This window comes from Cervus elaphus, chromosome 13, assembly GCF_910594005.1.
Source record: "Cervus elaphus chromosome 13, mCerEla1.1, whole genome shotgun sequence".
Lineage (NCBI taxonomy): Eukaryota > Metazoa > Chordata > Mammalia > Artiodactyla > Cervidae > Cervus > Cervus elaphus.
In genome coordinates this window covers 38,395,424-38,412,118 of record NC_057827.1, presented here as the reverse complement: position 1 = coordinate 38,412,118, position 16,695 = coordinate 38,395,424, and the positions used below count along the sequence as shown (strand labels likewise).

The following is a 16,695-nucleotide window of genomic DNA, read 5'->3' as shown; positions in this document are numbered from 1 at the left end:
TACATTACTTTAAGCATTAAGCATTACTAGCGTGTGAGATGAGTGCAATTGTGCAGTAGTTTGAGCATTCTTTAGCACTGCCTTTCTTTGGGATTGGAATGAAAACTGACCTTTTCCAGTCCTGTATCAGGACTTGAAATTATGGTTTTTTAAAGCAAAAGGTACTCACTTCCAACGGTAATAAATGATGAGAGCTGCGGATTATACTTGGTTTATTGCCATACATTCCAAAGACAGAGAACAAAATCAGTTTTACCAAATTTAGAGCCATTTCAGGTGGTTAACTTCAGAATAAGAGTGCCTTCTTTGAAGCTGCATTTCACCCACCCTTCTGAGAAGAAAAGAGTGCCAAAAGAAATGTCCTTGAAATCATTCTCATTATGCCCTGTAACTCTTGGAAGGACATGTTCTTAAGGACCAAGTTTAAACAAATGCTGAAGAACTGGTGAATTTCTTGACATATCTTGAGTTTTAAGTGTTTAAAGGACATGAATAACATCCTTAATGTTTAACTCTTGCTGTTGAAAATATTGGGACAGTGAATTGAAAGGAGGGTATGAACTCACACCTTTTATAGGACAGGGAGGGGCCACTGGGTTTTCTCCTGAGTCGTTAGTGCATGCCTGTGACCTGGGAACAAGCTGAGGTTCCTCTAAACTACTTTCACATTGCCAGCAGAAGAGAACTGCCTGACAGAATGGTCCATTCTTCTCCCTTTGGTAGTGCCAGCAGTAGATAACTCCAAGGTCTCCTTCAAGTAGACTTTTGAGTTTATGGGTTTACAAAGTATTCCTGAGTGCTGAGTCCATTTTTCTTTGTCATCCAGCTGCAGGAAACAAACAAGTTTCATGGTCCCTGAAATTAGCCACCAACTTAAGACAAAAGATAATTCTGGAACTGCCACTCAGCATGCTATATCTGTTCTGCTGCCTCTATAAACCAAGCCTCTTCAATGTAATTATATGACTTGTCCAACTATTGCTAAATGGATGAAGACAGCCTGGATTTATTTATTTTTTCCTCCTTTAACTTAGGAATCAGTATACTTTGTTGCAGCATTTCCCAAAACAGATTCTGTAGAAATTCACCCTACTAAGACAATCTGTGCAAAAGGAACCTGTAAATATGCTGGGGAATTCTGCCAGCAGATCTTTCCTGCTGCCATCACTACCTCCTTTTGATTAACAATTTACATTAGCATATTAAAAGTTTTCCAAAGTTCTGCAATAAAGGAACCAGATCAGCATTTCACAAAGTCATTCACTGCACACTGTGTTGTCAGAGCTTTGAGGTCAACCCTCAGCTTCTACGTATTCAACTTTTTTAGAGTCCATACATGAGTGAGATCATGCAGGTTTTTTCCTCTCTGTGTCTTGCTTCCACAGGTAGGGAGGTGGGGGAAAGGGAAGGTGTTGGTACAAAGGTACAAAGTTGAAGTTATGTAGGATGAATAAGTCTAGAAATCTAATGCATTGTATGAGGACTTAGATGAATACTGGAAGTTTGCTGGAAGAGTGGTTTCAGGTGTTCTCACCACAACAAAAATAAAAAAGGAAAAAATGGTACCTATGTGAGGAGATGGCTGTGTTAATTAACTTCACTGCAGTTATCATTTCACTGTGTGTATGTATGTCAAATCATCATGTTGTACACCTTAAATATGTACAGTTTTTATTTTTAAAAAATGCTTTTTACAAATGAACTTTGAGGTCAAGGTCTGGGTGATCTTGAGCAAGCTATCTCCCCTTCCTGAGCACTTCATTGTAAAGTAGGGTAAAGATATAGTTCTTGTACATGCACACAGTACATAACCATTCAGTGAATTGTAGCAGTTTCTGCCACTGGCTGATGTTCACACCGCCTCAGTGTCCAGCATGGGTTAACAACTGTTCCTTTTGGAAAGTTGCTATGACGGATCATAACCTGGATTTGTAATAAGATTTATCTGATGAGTCACTAATGCCACACAAGTATGAATGAAATTTAACAGTTTGGAAGAATCTCCCATCTCAGAGGGGGATCCTAGAGGCTGTTCAACATTGAGATGCAGCTACGCGATTAATATTGATTAGTCGGTGTACCGTAGAAAGAACTTGGGAACATGGTAATTTACCCAAGCTCTCAGGTAATTAATGGAGTCTGTGAATTAAGAACCAACTTGTTTTACTACGTAGGCTTTGCATTTAATCACTTTGCAGATGTTAATTATTATTTAAATTGCTGTTCATTTATAAAATGTTTAATACAAGTCACAGTCAGCCAAACCTCCTTGGAAATACCACTGAATTATGGAAATTGAGGTTCCTACTCATCTCAGGAAGCAGAATGGTATGTACATGGTTCAGAGCAACTTTAGCACTGAGAAGGAACCCTGTCATCTGGGAACCAAGCTTCCATATGACTTTTCTTGTCTTTTGTTTCTATGGTAAAAGATAGAGTTCTCATGGTAGAGATGCTGAGCAATGAAGAGTGTAAGTAGAAAAGGGAAAGAAAAAGCATCCGATGAATCCTATAGATTGGTATCTAAAAAAATTAATTTGAATGTCACTAATACTGGACCAGACTTAAGTGAACCTTAAAAATATTTTGGTTAAAAAAATTAATACTATAGACAAGAATAGAATAAGGACTGTTTACTCAAGGAATAAATTATTATTGAATACTTTGATGATACAATATGAAGGTTACTAATGTTCCTGGCCTATTAACAGTTTCATATACTTGATCTCCCTGCCAGTATTTTGAGTTTATCTTACTAAAACCCAAATCCATCTTTTTTTTTTCACAATTAGTTCTCCTTTCAGTTAGCTTGGATAAATGGGGCTGTATTGTAGTTATTTTTCAGTGGTTAGCTTGGTTATAGAATACAAGTAGTCCATGCAAAACTATTATCAGATTTTAGTCTTAAAAGAGTGTCCTGGGATGACCATGTTTCCTCAACTCTGAGTATAGATGGTTTATCAATCATTTATTTTTGAGACGATTTTCCTGCTTTCTCCAAATAGGATGAGCATTTTATATTTCAAATATCTACATATGTATTTGATGTAGGAAGTAGCTGATGAAAATTCTACTTAAATTGCCTCTTTACTAGCTGTAGAATTAAGAGTTTTGATTACCAAGATACAATCTGAAGTTTAGGATGATATAAAGAAATTATAGTTGTTGGTGTGGTCTCTGTGCTTTAAAAAAAAAAAAACTTCCTCCTCTCCTTTCTCTTCTGTTGTTGCTTTTCAATATACCATATTCTTTTTCCCCTCCTTTTCCTATACATATGTTTCTTTTAATTGTGTTCAAACAGTGACTGAATACAATGTTAGCACTTTATCTCAAGTTGCTTTCTGAGTAATGTCTTCTCAGTCACTTAACATAAAAGATGCCAGCATAATATTTTTTTAAAGCACTGAGTGGAACTGATGTGAATGCAACATCAGTGAAGACTGGTCTATGCTCTATTCTCAGACAGTATAATTCAAACAGTAGTTGACATTATTTGTAGAGGTTGACAGCCTTCTCTCAGACTGCTAGCATAAATTTGGGTATTAATATGCTTCCTGCCTATTTAAAGAGAATTACTGTTCTGTGTGCCTCAGGAGACTGTTTTATTTCCAGATGTAACTCAGCACAACAGCCTGGGCCCCAACTTTTGAGTTAAGCATCCTTCTTTTCAATGCACACCTTGATTTAATGAGCATGTGTTCAGCTTGCTCTGATCAGCACACTTAGCTGCACACTGCAAGTATACAAAGATCCAAGTGTCTCCGAGGAGACTCAAGACACTTAGCCCCCAAGATAACAGAGAAGGAGACATGCGAACAAATGGTGGGATTGTGCAATTTTTCCAAAGTTCCAGGGAGCAGATGTGGTCTTACGGAGGTGGAGGAACAAACATCCATTGAGCACCTGCAGGTACTTTGTACACATCTTCATCTTCATTTCCACAACTGCCACATGAGGTAGATGTTATAGATGAGGAAACTGAAGATCAGAGAATGTAAATCACTCCCTGAAAGGCACTCTGCCAATTTGTCAACATAACAGTGCATGCACATAGCATGCACTCAATATAGCATGCCCTCAAATGAATAGTTTTCAACCCTGAATGAGTCTTTCAGGGAAGCAATTTTCAGCATGCAACAATATCCTCAAAAAATATGTATGTCCTTTAAACCAGCAGTTTAATCTCTAGGAATTATCAGATATGGACAAATGTTGTGTGTGTGTATGTAAATGCAAGAAAGTAACTGTAGCCTTATCTTAAAAAACAAAACTTTCCAAATAATTAGTGATACTGAGCATCTTTTCATGTGCCTGCTGGCCATCTGTATGTCTTCTTTGGAAAAATGTCTATTCAGAACTTCTGCCCATTTTTAAATCAGAATGTTTTTTATCGTTATCAAGTTGTATGAGTTCTTTACATATTTTCTGTATTAACCCCTTATCAGATATATGATTTGCAAACATCTTTTCCATTCAGCAGATTATCTTTGTGGGGTTTTTTTTTGTTGTTGTTGTTGATTTCCTTTGCTGTGCAGAAGCTTGTTGGTTTGATGTAGTCCCATTTAATTTTGCTTTTGTTTCCTTTGCCTGAGGAGACATATCCAAAAAGATATTGCTAAGACCGATGCTAAAGAGCATACTGTGTTTTCCTCTAGGTGTTTTATGTTTCAGGTCTTACATTTAAGTCTTTAATCCATTTTGAGTTGATTTTTGCTTATGGTATAATATAGTGGTCTAATTTCAGTTTTTTGCATGTGGCTGTCTAGTTTTCCCAGTGCCATTTATATGAAGAGACGATCATTTCTCTGTTGCATGTTCTTTGTTGTATTAGTTGTTCACGTATGTGTGGATTTGTTTCTGGGCTCTCAGTTTCCTTCCAATGATTTGTATGTCTGTTTTCCTACCAGTACCATACTATTTCAATTACTATAGCTCTACAGTAAAATTTTAAATCAGGGACTGGGATAACCCCAGCTTTGTTCTCTGTTTTTAGAATTTCTTTGGCCATCTGGGGTCTTTTGTGGTTCTACAAAGTTTAGAATTTTTTTTGTTCTGTTTGTGTGAAAAATGCCATTGGGATTGCATTTAACCTGTAAACTCCTCTAGGTAATGGCTTTTTTAACAGTGTAATTCTTCCAATCCCTGAGCATGGAGTATCTTTCCTTGTCTTTGTTCCTTCAATTTCTTTCGAAAGGGTCTCACAGTTTTCAATGTATAGATCTTTTACTGCCTTTGTTAAACTTATTCTCAGGTATTTTATTCTTTCTGTTGCAGTGGTAAGTGGTAAATGGGCTTGTTTTTTCTTAATTCTACTAGTTATTTAGGAAAATTTAAATTAAAATCACAGTGAGATATCTCATGCCCATTAGAATGGTTATTTTCAAAGAGGTGAGAAATAAGTGTTAGAGGTGTGGAGAAAAGGAGACCTTTTTGCATTGTTGTTGTGGGTAAATTGGTGTAGTCACTGTGGAAAACAATATGGAGAATTCTCAAAAAATTAAGAATAAAACACCATATGATCCAGCTATTCCATTTCTGGCTACTTATCTGAAGAATATGAAAACACTAATTCAAAAAGATATATGCACTCCTATGTTCATTGCAGAATTATTTATAAAAGCCAGGATATGGTGAATAAATGGATAAAAAAGATATGGGGGGGTGTAGACAATGGAACTCAGCTATAAAAAAATGAAATATTGCCATTTGTGACAACACAGATGGACCTTGAAGGTATTACACTAAGTGAAATAAGTCAGAGAAATACACATACAATATAATTTCACTCCTATGTAGAATATTTAAGTTAAAATTTTTTTTAAAAATAGATGAACAAACCAAACACAGTGAAAACAAACACAAAGAACGGAGTAGTGGTTACCAGTGAGGAAGGTGAAATGGATAAAGGGGGTCATCTGTATGGTGACAGAGGGTGTAAACTTTTGATGATGAGCACACTGCCCTGTATACCGAAGTTGAAATATAATAGTGCGCATGTGAAACATGAATAAAGACATAAGGAAGGAAGGAAAGAGCGAGCAAACACTTTTGGACATGTACTCACTATCAAAAAAGGAAACAGTTGAATAAATTACAACCGTTTTAGGTAGCCATTACAAATAGTATTTTCAAAGAACTTTTTTATGACATGGGAAAGTATCCACAATAGGATATAGTACTAAACATTCAGTATGGTCTCAACCCTGGTTTAGAAAAATATCTACAGAAAAATTACCAGAACAAAATGTACCATAAATGTAAATGTGGTTATCTCTAAGGAACTGAATATTACACGATTTTATTGCCTTTTTATAGTAATATGTATTCTAAATTTTCTATAGTAAGTGGGTTTTTTTAGCTTGTAATAATAAGATGTTTTCTTTAGTATTGTGGATTTAAGAAATGCTTTAGGAACTGCTCCACTGAAGTCTCCATTCCATACAGTTATTGCAGACTGTATTCCTAACCTCAGATACAGGAACATTCCCATGGAGAGCCAGTATAACAGTAAGTCAGAGAACTGGCTCTGGAGCTGGGCTTCCTGGGTGCAAAACCTAGCTCTACTCTTCACTTACTGCGTGATCCTTGGCACATTGCTCACCCTCTGTGTCCATTGGTGCTCCCATCTATAAAAATGGGATGAATGATGTGCCATCATGTAAGGTTGTTGTGAGGAACAGATTTTATAGTAAGAGCGTAGAGCATAGTAAGTGTTCAGTTCACTGTTATTTTTGCATTGGATTTAAAAGCTATTGCTATTTTAATACCTTATAGTTGTTTATTTTAAAGCTGGTAACAACAGATTTTTTTATATAAATGCTATCTTTACTATAGCAGAAGCATTCCCCTTTTTGCATTTTGTTGTTGACTTAATTCACTGAACTCTCGACACCACCTCTAGATGAGATTGTCGGCTGCATCAGACACAAACTAAATCCTTAGTCATTTGGCAAGTTTAGGATTTTAGGACCTAGTTAGATCATGTAACAGCATCAATCATGTGTCCAAGTTTCTGCTAAGCCACGGAGAAATCATTAGAAGGGTGATATATTTTTCCTGCTTTAAGTCAGCCAATATTTTTGAGTGTCTCCTATATTCTGTGAATACAGAAGTGAGAAAGGCCCCTGCTTCAAGGAGCTCACAGTAGATACCCAGCAATTACATGCATTATAATAAATGCACCATTTGAAATAGACAGAGTCTTATAATTGTATTTTGGGGGCAAAAATGGTTTAGAGTGGGCTAAACATGACAAGCTTCCCTAGGAAAGAGCCCTGAAGTGTACTGAAGCACATAGAAGTAAGTGGGAAAGCTAAGATGAGAAGCAGCGGTAACAGCATGAAAGCATACAGGTAAAAGACGCATGATACATCTGTGAAAATGTAGGTAACTTGGCAAGGCATGGGATTGGGTATTGCTGGATAGGGGAAAAAAATGAAGGAGATTCTAAGAGGTGAGCTCAAAGAGATCGGCAGGGCAGAGGTCTCATTTTTATCTTGGAATCAGTGAGAAGATGGTAACAAATTTGCCTTTTTAAAAGTTTTCAGTAGAAATGTGTGGAAGATGGATCAGAAAAGGTGTGGGGACACCGAAGTAGAGAAGGCTGCTGCTGTAATTCTGAAGGCAAGAGGGACTGGATCAATATACAGAGATAATGAAGATAGCAAAGAGGGCAGAGTAGCAAGCTGGACAGCAAACTGACCTTTAGCTGTGTGTGGTAAAAGCAAGGGAGAAGTCCGGACTCGACTCTGATTTGAGGAGCACGCGGCAGAATAGTGGGGTTACGGACTGAGTAGGGAACCCCAAAGGGAAAACAGGTGTGATAATGGGGTCAAGTGTAACATACTAAGTTCAAGATGACTTTGGGTGACTCACCTGGAGTTGCCTGGTAAGAAAACATGGATCTGGAGTCTCAGCAGCACAATCTAGGGGAAGAAAAAAAAAAACCAACACAGAAATGTGGTCATTGAAGCTGTGAGCTGCATAACACTGTCCCAGGGGGAGTCTGCAGAAAGAGAAAGAGAAGAGGGCCAAGGACAGAACCCTGGGGTTAGAGCATTCGCAGGTCCTTAGAGGGAAGAGAGTAAGAAAGCAGGAGGAGGAAGGTTGAAGATTCAGGAAACCTAGAGGAGGAAGATTCAAGATTTAGGGTATGATCAGCAGGGTAAAAGGGTCCCCTAAGGGAACTGATAATCCAGCTGGGAAGTCACTGCATCTACAGGTGAAGAAATGAGGTGGAAGAATTGCCCATGACTGTACTTGACCAGTCACCTAAGGAGGTTAGAGACAGTTCTTAGGAAGTTGAGAGTGGAATTGACCTGAAGCTAGAGAAAGGCGATGGGACTTCACCAGGCCTGGAATACGGGTAGAATTGAAGCCGGTAGAGGACATTTCAGCTGGGGCGATGAGATATTTCAAATCCATTTTCATGGCTGAAAATAACTGAAGGTGGATTTTTTTATTGATAATGGTTGACAGTGTCATCACTGAATAATGAAGACAGCATTTGGTTCTCTTTTAGTTATAGCACCTGCTGGTTAAACAGTATCATATAAAACCGGATGCAGTGTTGACCTGATATCTTGTACAAAATTAAGGAAGTCGTGACAGGAGAGCGCTATGGTTTCTGCAGAGCAGATTCATTCAAGGAGTGTCTAACTTTGACGGCATCACGAGGGTCAGTTTGATGGGAAAAAACTATCCAATATGGTTATATGCCCTCTTAAATTTTTGGTGCCTAGTGTTATTCGCTCAGTCGTGTCCAACTCTTTGTGACCCCATGGACTGTAGCCCGTCAGGCTCCTCTGTCCATGGAATTCTCCAGGCAAGAATACTGGAGTGGGTTGCCATTCCCTTCTCCAGGGAATTTTCCTAATCCAGGGATTGAACCTGGGTCTTCCTGAATTACAAGCAGATTCTTTACCATCTGAGCCACCAGGGAAGCCCCCTACCAAAATCTTGGTAGCTAAAAGTCCCTTTGGTTTAATGCATCTGTTCCTGGCTATGAAGTTTCAGATGCCCCACCCCATCTTTTCTCCAGCTTCTGGTTGCTAAGCTGTGGGCATGCAGAAGGAAGGGAAGGAGATTTTCTTGTGCCCTCTTCCCCACCCCTCTGCACCTTCAGTTCTTTCTCCATCTTCCCATTACATCTCTTTGGCTTGTTCTTGCTAGGGAGCACCTGGCTTGCAATGCAGCTTAGGTGATAACTCTTCATTTACCAAAAAGAACATATTTATGACAGAAACAGTCAGGTGTTACCTTGGGAAATAACTTGTCATAACCTATCTATACTGGTCTGCTCACAACTCTGTCATAGTGATGGCTTTCTGTGACTGATGCCATTCCTGCAAAGAGGAAGGTACAGAATAAGGAAAAGTCATTGGGAAACCAGGTTCTAGCACTCGTTATGTCCCTTCCCTAGTGATATGGTCTCACAGAAGTCACTGAATCTCACCTAACCTCAGCCTTCTCAGTAAAACTTTTGTGACAATCAAGTGAGATAATATTCATAAAGATGCGTTATGATTGCAAAGTGCTATTTAGATATTAAGTGGTGGTGAAAGTGAAAGTGTTAGTCACTCAGTTCTATCTGACTCTTTATGACCTCATGGACTATAGCCCGCCAGGCTTCTCTGTCCGTGGAGTTCTCCAGGCAAGAATACTGGAGTGGGTTGCCATTCCCTTCTGCAGGGGCTCTTCCTGACCCAGGAATCAAATCCAGGTCTCATGCAGTTGCAGGCAGATTCTTTACCATCTGAGCCACTAGGAAAGCCCAGGGATATAATCATAACCCTGATATGAAAGCAAAGGGAAACCAGATTTCTTCTCTTAAATCTGCTCTGAAGACCTCAGCCTTTCATTCCAACCCAGCATTAGATAATCAGTTTCTCCAGAGCCACATCTCTTCTGGTCCCTGCTAATCTGTGCTGACGGATCTTGGCTCCTGCAGTGGGTGATGCATTTGAGTAGCAGTAAGTTAACTCCATTCTTCTCCCCTTAGTGCATGGTGGAAGCCCTTGAAATCCACCCCTAGAGAAGAAAAATGGAAAACAATTTACAAAGTGCTTCCTCTGGGCCAGGCACTTTCTTTGCCTGAGTTCCTTTTCCACAAACCACAGGCTGTTCCCACAGAGGAGAAATGAGGAAGCCTTTGCAGTTGAGACCTGTGGAAATTACATTTCTATTAAAAGCTGTCTGTGGCTCAATGTATCCATCCCAGATACAAAGTTAAATGATGTAATAAACTTATTCAAAGACATAAAGCTATTACATAAAATGCCATTTAAATATCTTCCACTTAGTGTTAACAAAATACAGCTATAAATCTCCTTTGGTTGCAATTTTGCAGGTTGCTAGGTCTCAGTGGGTTATGCATCTGCCAGTTCTTCACTGTTGAGTTCTCTTTTCTAGTCCTGGTACGTGGGATGTCAGGGATGCATAACCACCTGAAATGTGATGATGTTTTCAACTTTCTTGGTGTCATCGCTCATGAGTCTGGGAGTGCTCAGTCCCTTCTAGGACAGGTTGCCCTCAGTTTTCTACCTGCTGGCTCTGTGCAGTGCTGAGGTCCCATATTTCATATACTTGACATTAGAGGCAGAGACGACCAACCAACTAGGCCATGGCTCAGGATTCAAGGTTGGGAACTGACATACCTCCTGTGAACTCTGATCCACAGCTTCTTGCATGGGGCCATACATTTAGGGAGAAAGGGATAAAATGGAAGGGAAGAGTTGAAAGGAATACAGAGCATCATATCTAGAGACATTCTGGACCCCCAGTTTTCCTGTGGTGATTCACTTAAACCCAGCTCAAGAGGAAATGCTCATACAATCCAGATATGTCTCACTGAAGTTGCCTCATTTTCTGAACTTGTTAGGATTTCCATCAGTTCCTAAATCCAGATGGACCCCATCCTTCTGAGCCCCACCAGACAGAACAGAATGGAAATGAGTGCTGTCAGCATCAGCGTACAGAGCAGCCTTCAGCACTTGCCCAGGTCCTGCAGGCAGTGGGTATTCTTCCTCAAGTGTGACAGTCAGACTGAGTCAGAAGGAAAGCCAAGTCGTTTCATAGACCCTCAGAGCTTTTCCAGAGTCTGACCCACTTTGCTTGCTTCCCAGGTGGCGCTAGTGGTAAAGAACCCACCTGCCAATGCAGGAGACAGACGAGACTTGGGTTCAATCCCTGGGTCGGGAAGATGCCCAGGAGGAGAGCATGGCAACTCACTCCAGCGTTCTTGCCTGGAGAATCCCATGGACAGGGGAGCCTGGCAGGCCACATAATTGAAGTGACTTAGCAGCACCCGTGGAGGGGATACTGTCATTGCAGGTCAGCCGAGTTCGTTCCTGATGCTTTTGCTGTCCTCTTTCAGGAAACAGCATCCTCCATTCAGCCGCTGACAGTGTGACCAGCGCAGTACAGAAAGCGAGCCAGGCCTTGAACGAGCGCGGGGAGCGGTTAGGCCGTGCGGAGGAGAAGACGGAAGACATGAAGAACAGCGCCCAGCAGTTTGCGGAAACCGCACACAAGGTGGGTCTCTCCGCGCAGCGGAGCGCTCAGCTCTGGGTGGTCAGGGCGCTTCGGGGCCCAGAACTTCTTTATCAGTATGTTTGCCATGCTGCTGCTAAGTCACTTCAGTCGTGTCCGACTCTCTGCAACCCCAGAGACAGCAGCCCACCAGGCTCCTCTGTCCATGGGATTCTCTAGGCAAGAGTACTGGAGTGGGTTGCCGTTTCCTTCTCCAATGTTTGCCATGATGAGGTACAAAATCAAGCCTTTTTTTCTTTTTTTCCCCTTGTACAGTTTCCTTCTTCTACTTCATAAGTTGTGTGTGCAGTGGAAGCGTTCTTCTTTTATGTGTTTGGTTATCTCCTTTCCACTGGCATCACCCCTGACTCTGATCCCATATCTTTGGGAATTGTGGACCATCTTTAGCTCCTACCTGGAAGTTTAAGGCTCTAGTTTCAGGGAACAGGATGGGGGTGGGGGTGGGAGGTGGCAGGTCTCAGAATATCCCTCCTCTTTTGGCCAGGGCTTGAAAGCATACTGTGGGCTCTTGTGCTTACTTTTCCATGCTGTTCCTTTCTGGTTATGAGCCCAGCATCCTGTGTTCTTATCTCTTTACCATATAAAAAGCAAACTGTAGTCCCAGGGTACCTCAGGGCCAGTGTCCCCTGCAGAGGGGCCTTCGACCTCTAAGGCTGACTGATATAGAGCTGCTTGCACAATTTCCACCTGCCTCTGGGTGCAGAGAATGGCCTTTCCCACATACCCCAGGTATGCACACTCACACACACCCTGAAAATGATGCGCCTTTCAGAAAGGGAAGTTGTTATTGGCAGCCAGCTATCTAAGGCAGTCACAAATGACAGGAAAGAGAGGCCCTGTTGGTCAGGTGATAAAGAGGATTTATTACTGTTCTTGTGCTTTGGATCAAAGGGCAGCTCTTTTCTGGCTGGTGATTTGAATTTAGGTTTCCAGAAAAGTTTGCTGATAATGGTTGGCGTGTCAGAGACATGATCTGGCCTCTCAAGATAGGCTTTTCAGGTGACCTTTAGGGGAAGAAAAAAATGAATTTGCTTCAAAGGAAAAGCCCACTTTTGCTGAGAAAACAGAAAAGGACAACTTGAAAAGTAACAGGAACCATCTCCCCAGCTGAGCTGGGTTGGCCCCTTCCCAAAGCTTAAGCCCAGGCCCCACCATGGATCCAGATCCGTGTGGCTGCATCTTGCCTTCCCTTGCACCCTCTTTGCACAGACCTGTCTGTGGTGTCACGACAGCGTGTTATTGTAATGCAGCCCTGCTGGGGGCCAGAGTCTGGTTTGCCACGGCTGTCACAGAGGGAATGAGCTCAGAATTATGGTTCCCTTCACCTGTTTTGCAGCCTTCATAATAGAGAAATAATGATGAAATGAAGAAGTTAGAATTTCCCACCCACCTGCATTTATAGCAACATTGACTGTAGTGATTTAAGGGAGGGAAGGGCAGTGAAAGTCTGGGGAAACACGTAAACAGTGTTGATTTGGGGAAGAAAAGGCTAAAGGGAATTATTTTTTAATTGTCTTCAACTGTGGGAAGGGGGTGATATTGTAGCATTTCTCTCTCGTGTCTTGTCCGACAGAAAAGAGCACTCAATAGTGCACTGATAGCATTCTGCTAAAATAAAGAGTTAAGGTTAATGATTAGACCATGAACCAGATTACCAAGGAAGTCTGTGAAATCGCTCTTCCTAATGCAGAGTAGACAATACCTGGAGGTCATCCGTGTCAGTACCCACCTCAGAGAAGGTCGTGCAGACCTGGGGTTGGATAACCTAAGCAGATGGCCAGAATTCTTGGCCCTGCTCACCCAGTTTTCCTGAGACTGTGGCCAAGTGTGCTAGGTGGTTGGGAAGGCAGTATGGTTTGTAGTTAACATCTGCTGTTTGATTTACCACCTCAGTGACCTTGGGCAGGGGCTTAGTTTCTCTAAGGCCCTATTTCCTCATCAGTAAGGACTGCTAACTAATAATAGTGCCTTTCTCCTACAGTGTTGAGAGAATTGAATGCATTCAAACCTATAAATCAGTTAGCGCAGCACCCGGTGCATATAAATCTTAATTGATATCAATTATAATTGTTTCCATAAAAATGGTTTCTGCTGAGCCTGCTCTAATCCATTGTCACATGATGAGCACTGTCTGGGGGGGGGTTGGAAAAATGTGACTGAGGACCCCAGCACAGGGGTGGGGAGGGACTGGTGGTGAAGATCTGTGCCCTCCAGTGTAGGGTGGGAGGGCCTCCTGCTGAATGCCAACACTTTCTAAACACAGAGCAGCCCTTAAGAAGGGGACCTGTCAGAACAGAAACTGATTAGACCACCAAAGACACAGGGGTCTCTGGCTTTGACCACTGGAAGGATTGGTACCAGCTAGTTACCTACTTCCGTGGAGAAGACACAGTAGGGGGGCAGTCTCCACTTACTTTGGTTTCCCCTTCTGTGAGTGGTGTAAGGGGCGTGGGGGCACCGTTAATGTGCTTGAGGGAGTGTGAGAGACACTATTATAACCAGACTTTCAGTTTTCTAAAACTGAGGATGTGTGCTGATGAATCACCGGCATTGGCAGTATTCCTGACGAGGAGGCTGACCTCTGTAGATAAAGTGCGGCTATTTTCCCAGGGACTGGGACTCCTGATTTGTCCCATGGCATATGCTGACCATGAAGATGTCATTTTGCTGGCCGAGCCTTCGCCAGGCCTGCTGGTGAGGAGTGTTCAGAGGTGGAACCCAGGTCTTCCGCCACCCCAAACGTGGCTGTGTTGATTCAGAAAGAATAGGCTGTGTTTAAAAGTCAAGCCACAGTGCTCATGTCAGAGCCCTGACAAGAAAGGCAGTTCTGGGTGAGCATTCCTCTGGGCTCCCTGATTGAAAGGGCATGCCACCTCGGCTGGAGAGGCGGGCACGCTTTCTGGATGGATTGCAATAGAAGAGGTTCTCTGGCTTTTTCAGTTTACCCTGGTACATTAGAGAGTGGATCACCTTTGCAGGACCCTGCCATCAAGATACATGGGTGCTTGTCTCCTGTAGAGATGATGGAAATGCTTCTGCACCCCTCTCTTCTCCCAGCTCTGTTCAGCCTGGCTTGGGGAAGCGCAGTTCCTTCCTGAGCTGTGAGCTTGGCACAGCCTCGGACCTTAGGAAAGTCCAGCTCAGCCACAGAGCAGGGCTGCTAACTCTCCACCACTTAAAAAGCACAACGGTGCAGTGTGTGCAATGCTTTGATGCCCGCCTCGGCTGGTGAGTCAGCAGGCGAGAGCGATACCCACACCTAGGCATCCTCAGATGACATTTCCTGCAGAAAAGAACAGGGATCTGCCCTGTTCTGCACAAGCCCACATTTGTGGGGAAGCGAGTGGTTAAGTGGCATTTCCCTCCCTGGCAGGGAATGACTACCTCTGTCCCTATTCCAGCATCTGCTCCCTGCGTGTCTGAGCCAGGAGGGACCTCAAGAGTCCAGGCCCCTTAAAGAATCCCCCTGTATGGGCTTCCCTGGTAAGGGAAGGGCTCAGATGGTAAAGAATCTGCCTGCAATGCAGGACATCTGGGTTCAACCCCCAGGAGAAGGGAATGGCTACCCATTCCAGTATTCTTGCCTGGAGAATCCCATGGACAGAGGAGCCTGGCGGGCTACAGTTCATGGGATTGCAAAGAGTCAGACACGACTGAGGGACTAACACTTTCACTTTTCCTGTATGAGTAACGGTATTTTCTATTATGATTACTGTTGTCATTATTATTTAGATGGAGTCATTTACACAGCTTTGAAAGAGAAAGTTTTCCATGAGATAAGAAAGCAGAATATAGTGAAAGGAAATTTTTAACGTACCCTCTACATTAATTCATAAGCATTTGAGTTGGAGATATTTATAGACACGGGCTTCCCCTGTGGCTCAGCTGGTAAAGAATTCTGCAATGCGGGAGACCTGGGTACAATTCCCAGGTTGGGAAGATCCTCTGGAGAAGGGAAAGGCTGCCCACTCCAGTATTCTGGCCTGGAGAATTCCATGGACTGTATAGTCCATGGGGTCACAGAGTCAGACTCGACTGAACGACTTCGCTTTTCACTTTCACAGACACGAGGAAACTGAGGGACAGAGCGCTTGTGACTTTAGAGCTAAAGGTCATAAGCACATTTGTGCTTATGGAAAGCACCTGCTTTCCATATTCTAAAGTTTCTGACTCCCAGGAAATTAAAGAAAGAAAACAAAATGAGGTAGGATGGAAGTGATGCCACTTTCTGCACAAATATCTCAAATGGCAAAACGTCCAAACCAGCAGTATTTCTGTGAAACTGAGCTGGCACGGCCCTGCCCGGTCGGGGCTCCCCTTAGCGTCAACCCCAGCTGCCCGGGAGAGGTAACCGGGCTGGTGTGAGGAGCAGCACGCTCACTGCTGAGGATGAATGACTGTGAGTAAATTGGCACAAGCCCATTAGCTGAAGGTTAATAGCTCAGTGAACAACAAGACAGCAGCTCTGATCAAATATTTATGGTTGGTATTCATTATGCACCACGCTTAACAGGTCTGTGTTGATTTTGAATGATTCGCGTTGCTGAATAATGTATTAAAACTAGAGACAGAGCAAGAAGTGGAAACCTTTCAGTGGAGGGGCTCAGAAGGTGGCTGGGGAGCGGGACGGATCAGGGGAAGAGTCCTGGACCTGCCATTTCTACCCACCGTGTTTCCTGGACTATCAGCTCGTGGAGGCCAGGAGTTAGGAGCCACTGCCATCTTCTTGGCAAAAGCCCACAGCACTTAGCACTGCAGTCTGATCACGCTCCGGGCTTCACAAACACAGTCTGACGGTTGACGTGCTGTTGGCATCAGCACTGCAGAAGGTCCATGGGGGCTTCACTTAGGCTGGCTTCACCAGACACAGGTACCTGAAGCTCTCTGAGCTGAGGTTTCCCAAGTAGAGACTGTGTGTTAGTCGCTCAGTCATGTCCGACTCTTTGCGATCCCATGACTGTAGCTTGCCAGGCTCCTCTGTCCATGGGATACTCCAGGCAAGAATACTGCAGTGGGTTGCCATTCCCTTCTCCAGGGGATCGTCCCGATCCAGGGATCGAACGTGGGTCTCCTGCATTGCAGACAGATACTTTACCGTCTGAAGCACCAGGGACGCCCCCAAGTAGAGATTAATTTAACAATGTG

At 42.8% G+C, this 16,695-nt stretch overlaps 1 protein-coding gene across 3 annotated transcripts in view; it reads left to right on the top strand.

Annotated features, from left to right (window-relative positions):
• Positions 1-16,695, top strand: part of STXBP6 (syntaxin binding protein 6) — a 258,992-nt gene that overhangs the window by 238,519 nt on the left and 3,778 nt on the right. For all 3 annotated transcript variants that reach the window (XM_043922658.1, XM_043922659.1, XM_043922657.1), the window contains one exon: positions 11,375-11,532. In XM_043922658.1, coding sequence (XP_043778593.1) covers positions 11,375-11,532 — 158 coding nt within the window. The remainder of the gene's footprint in view (positions 1-11,374; positions 11,533-16,695) is intronic.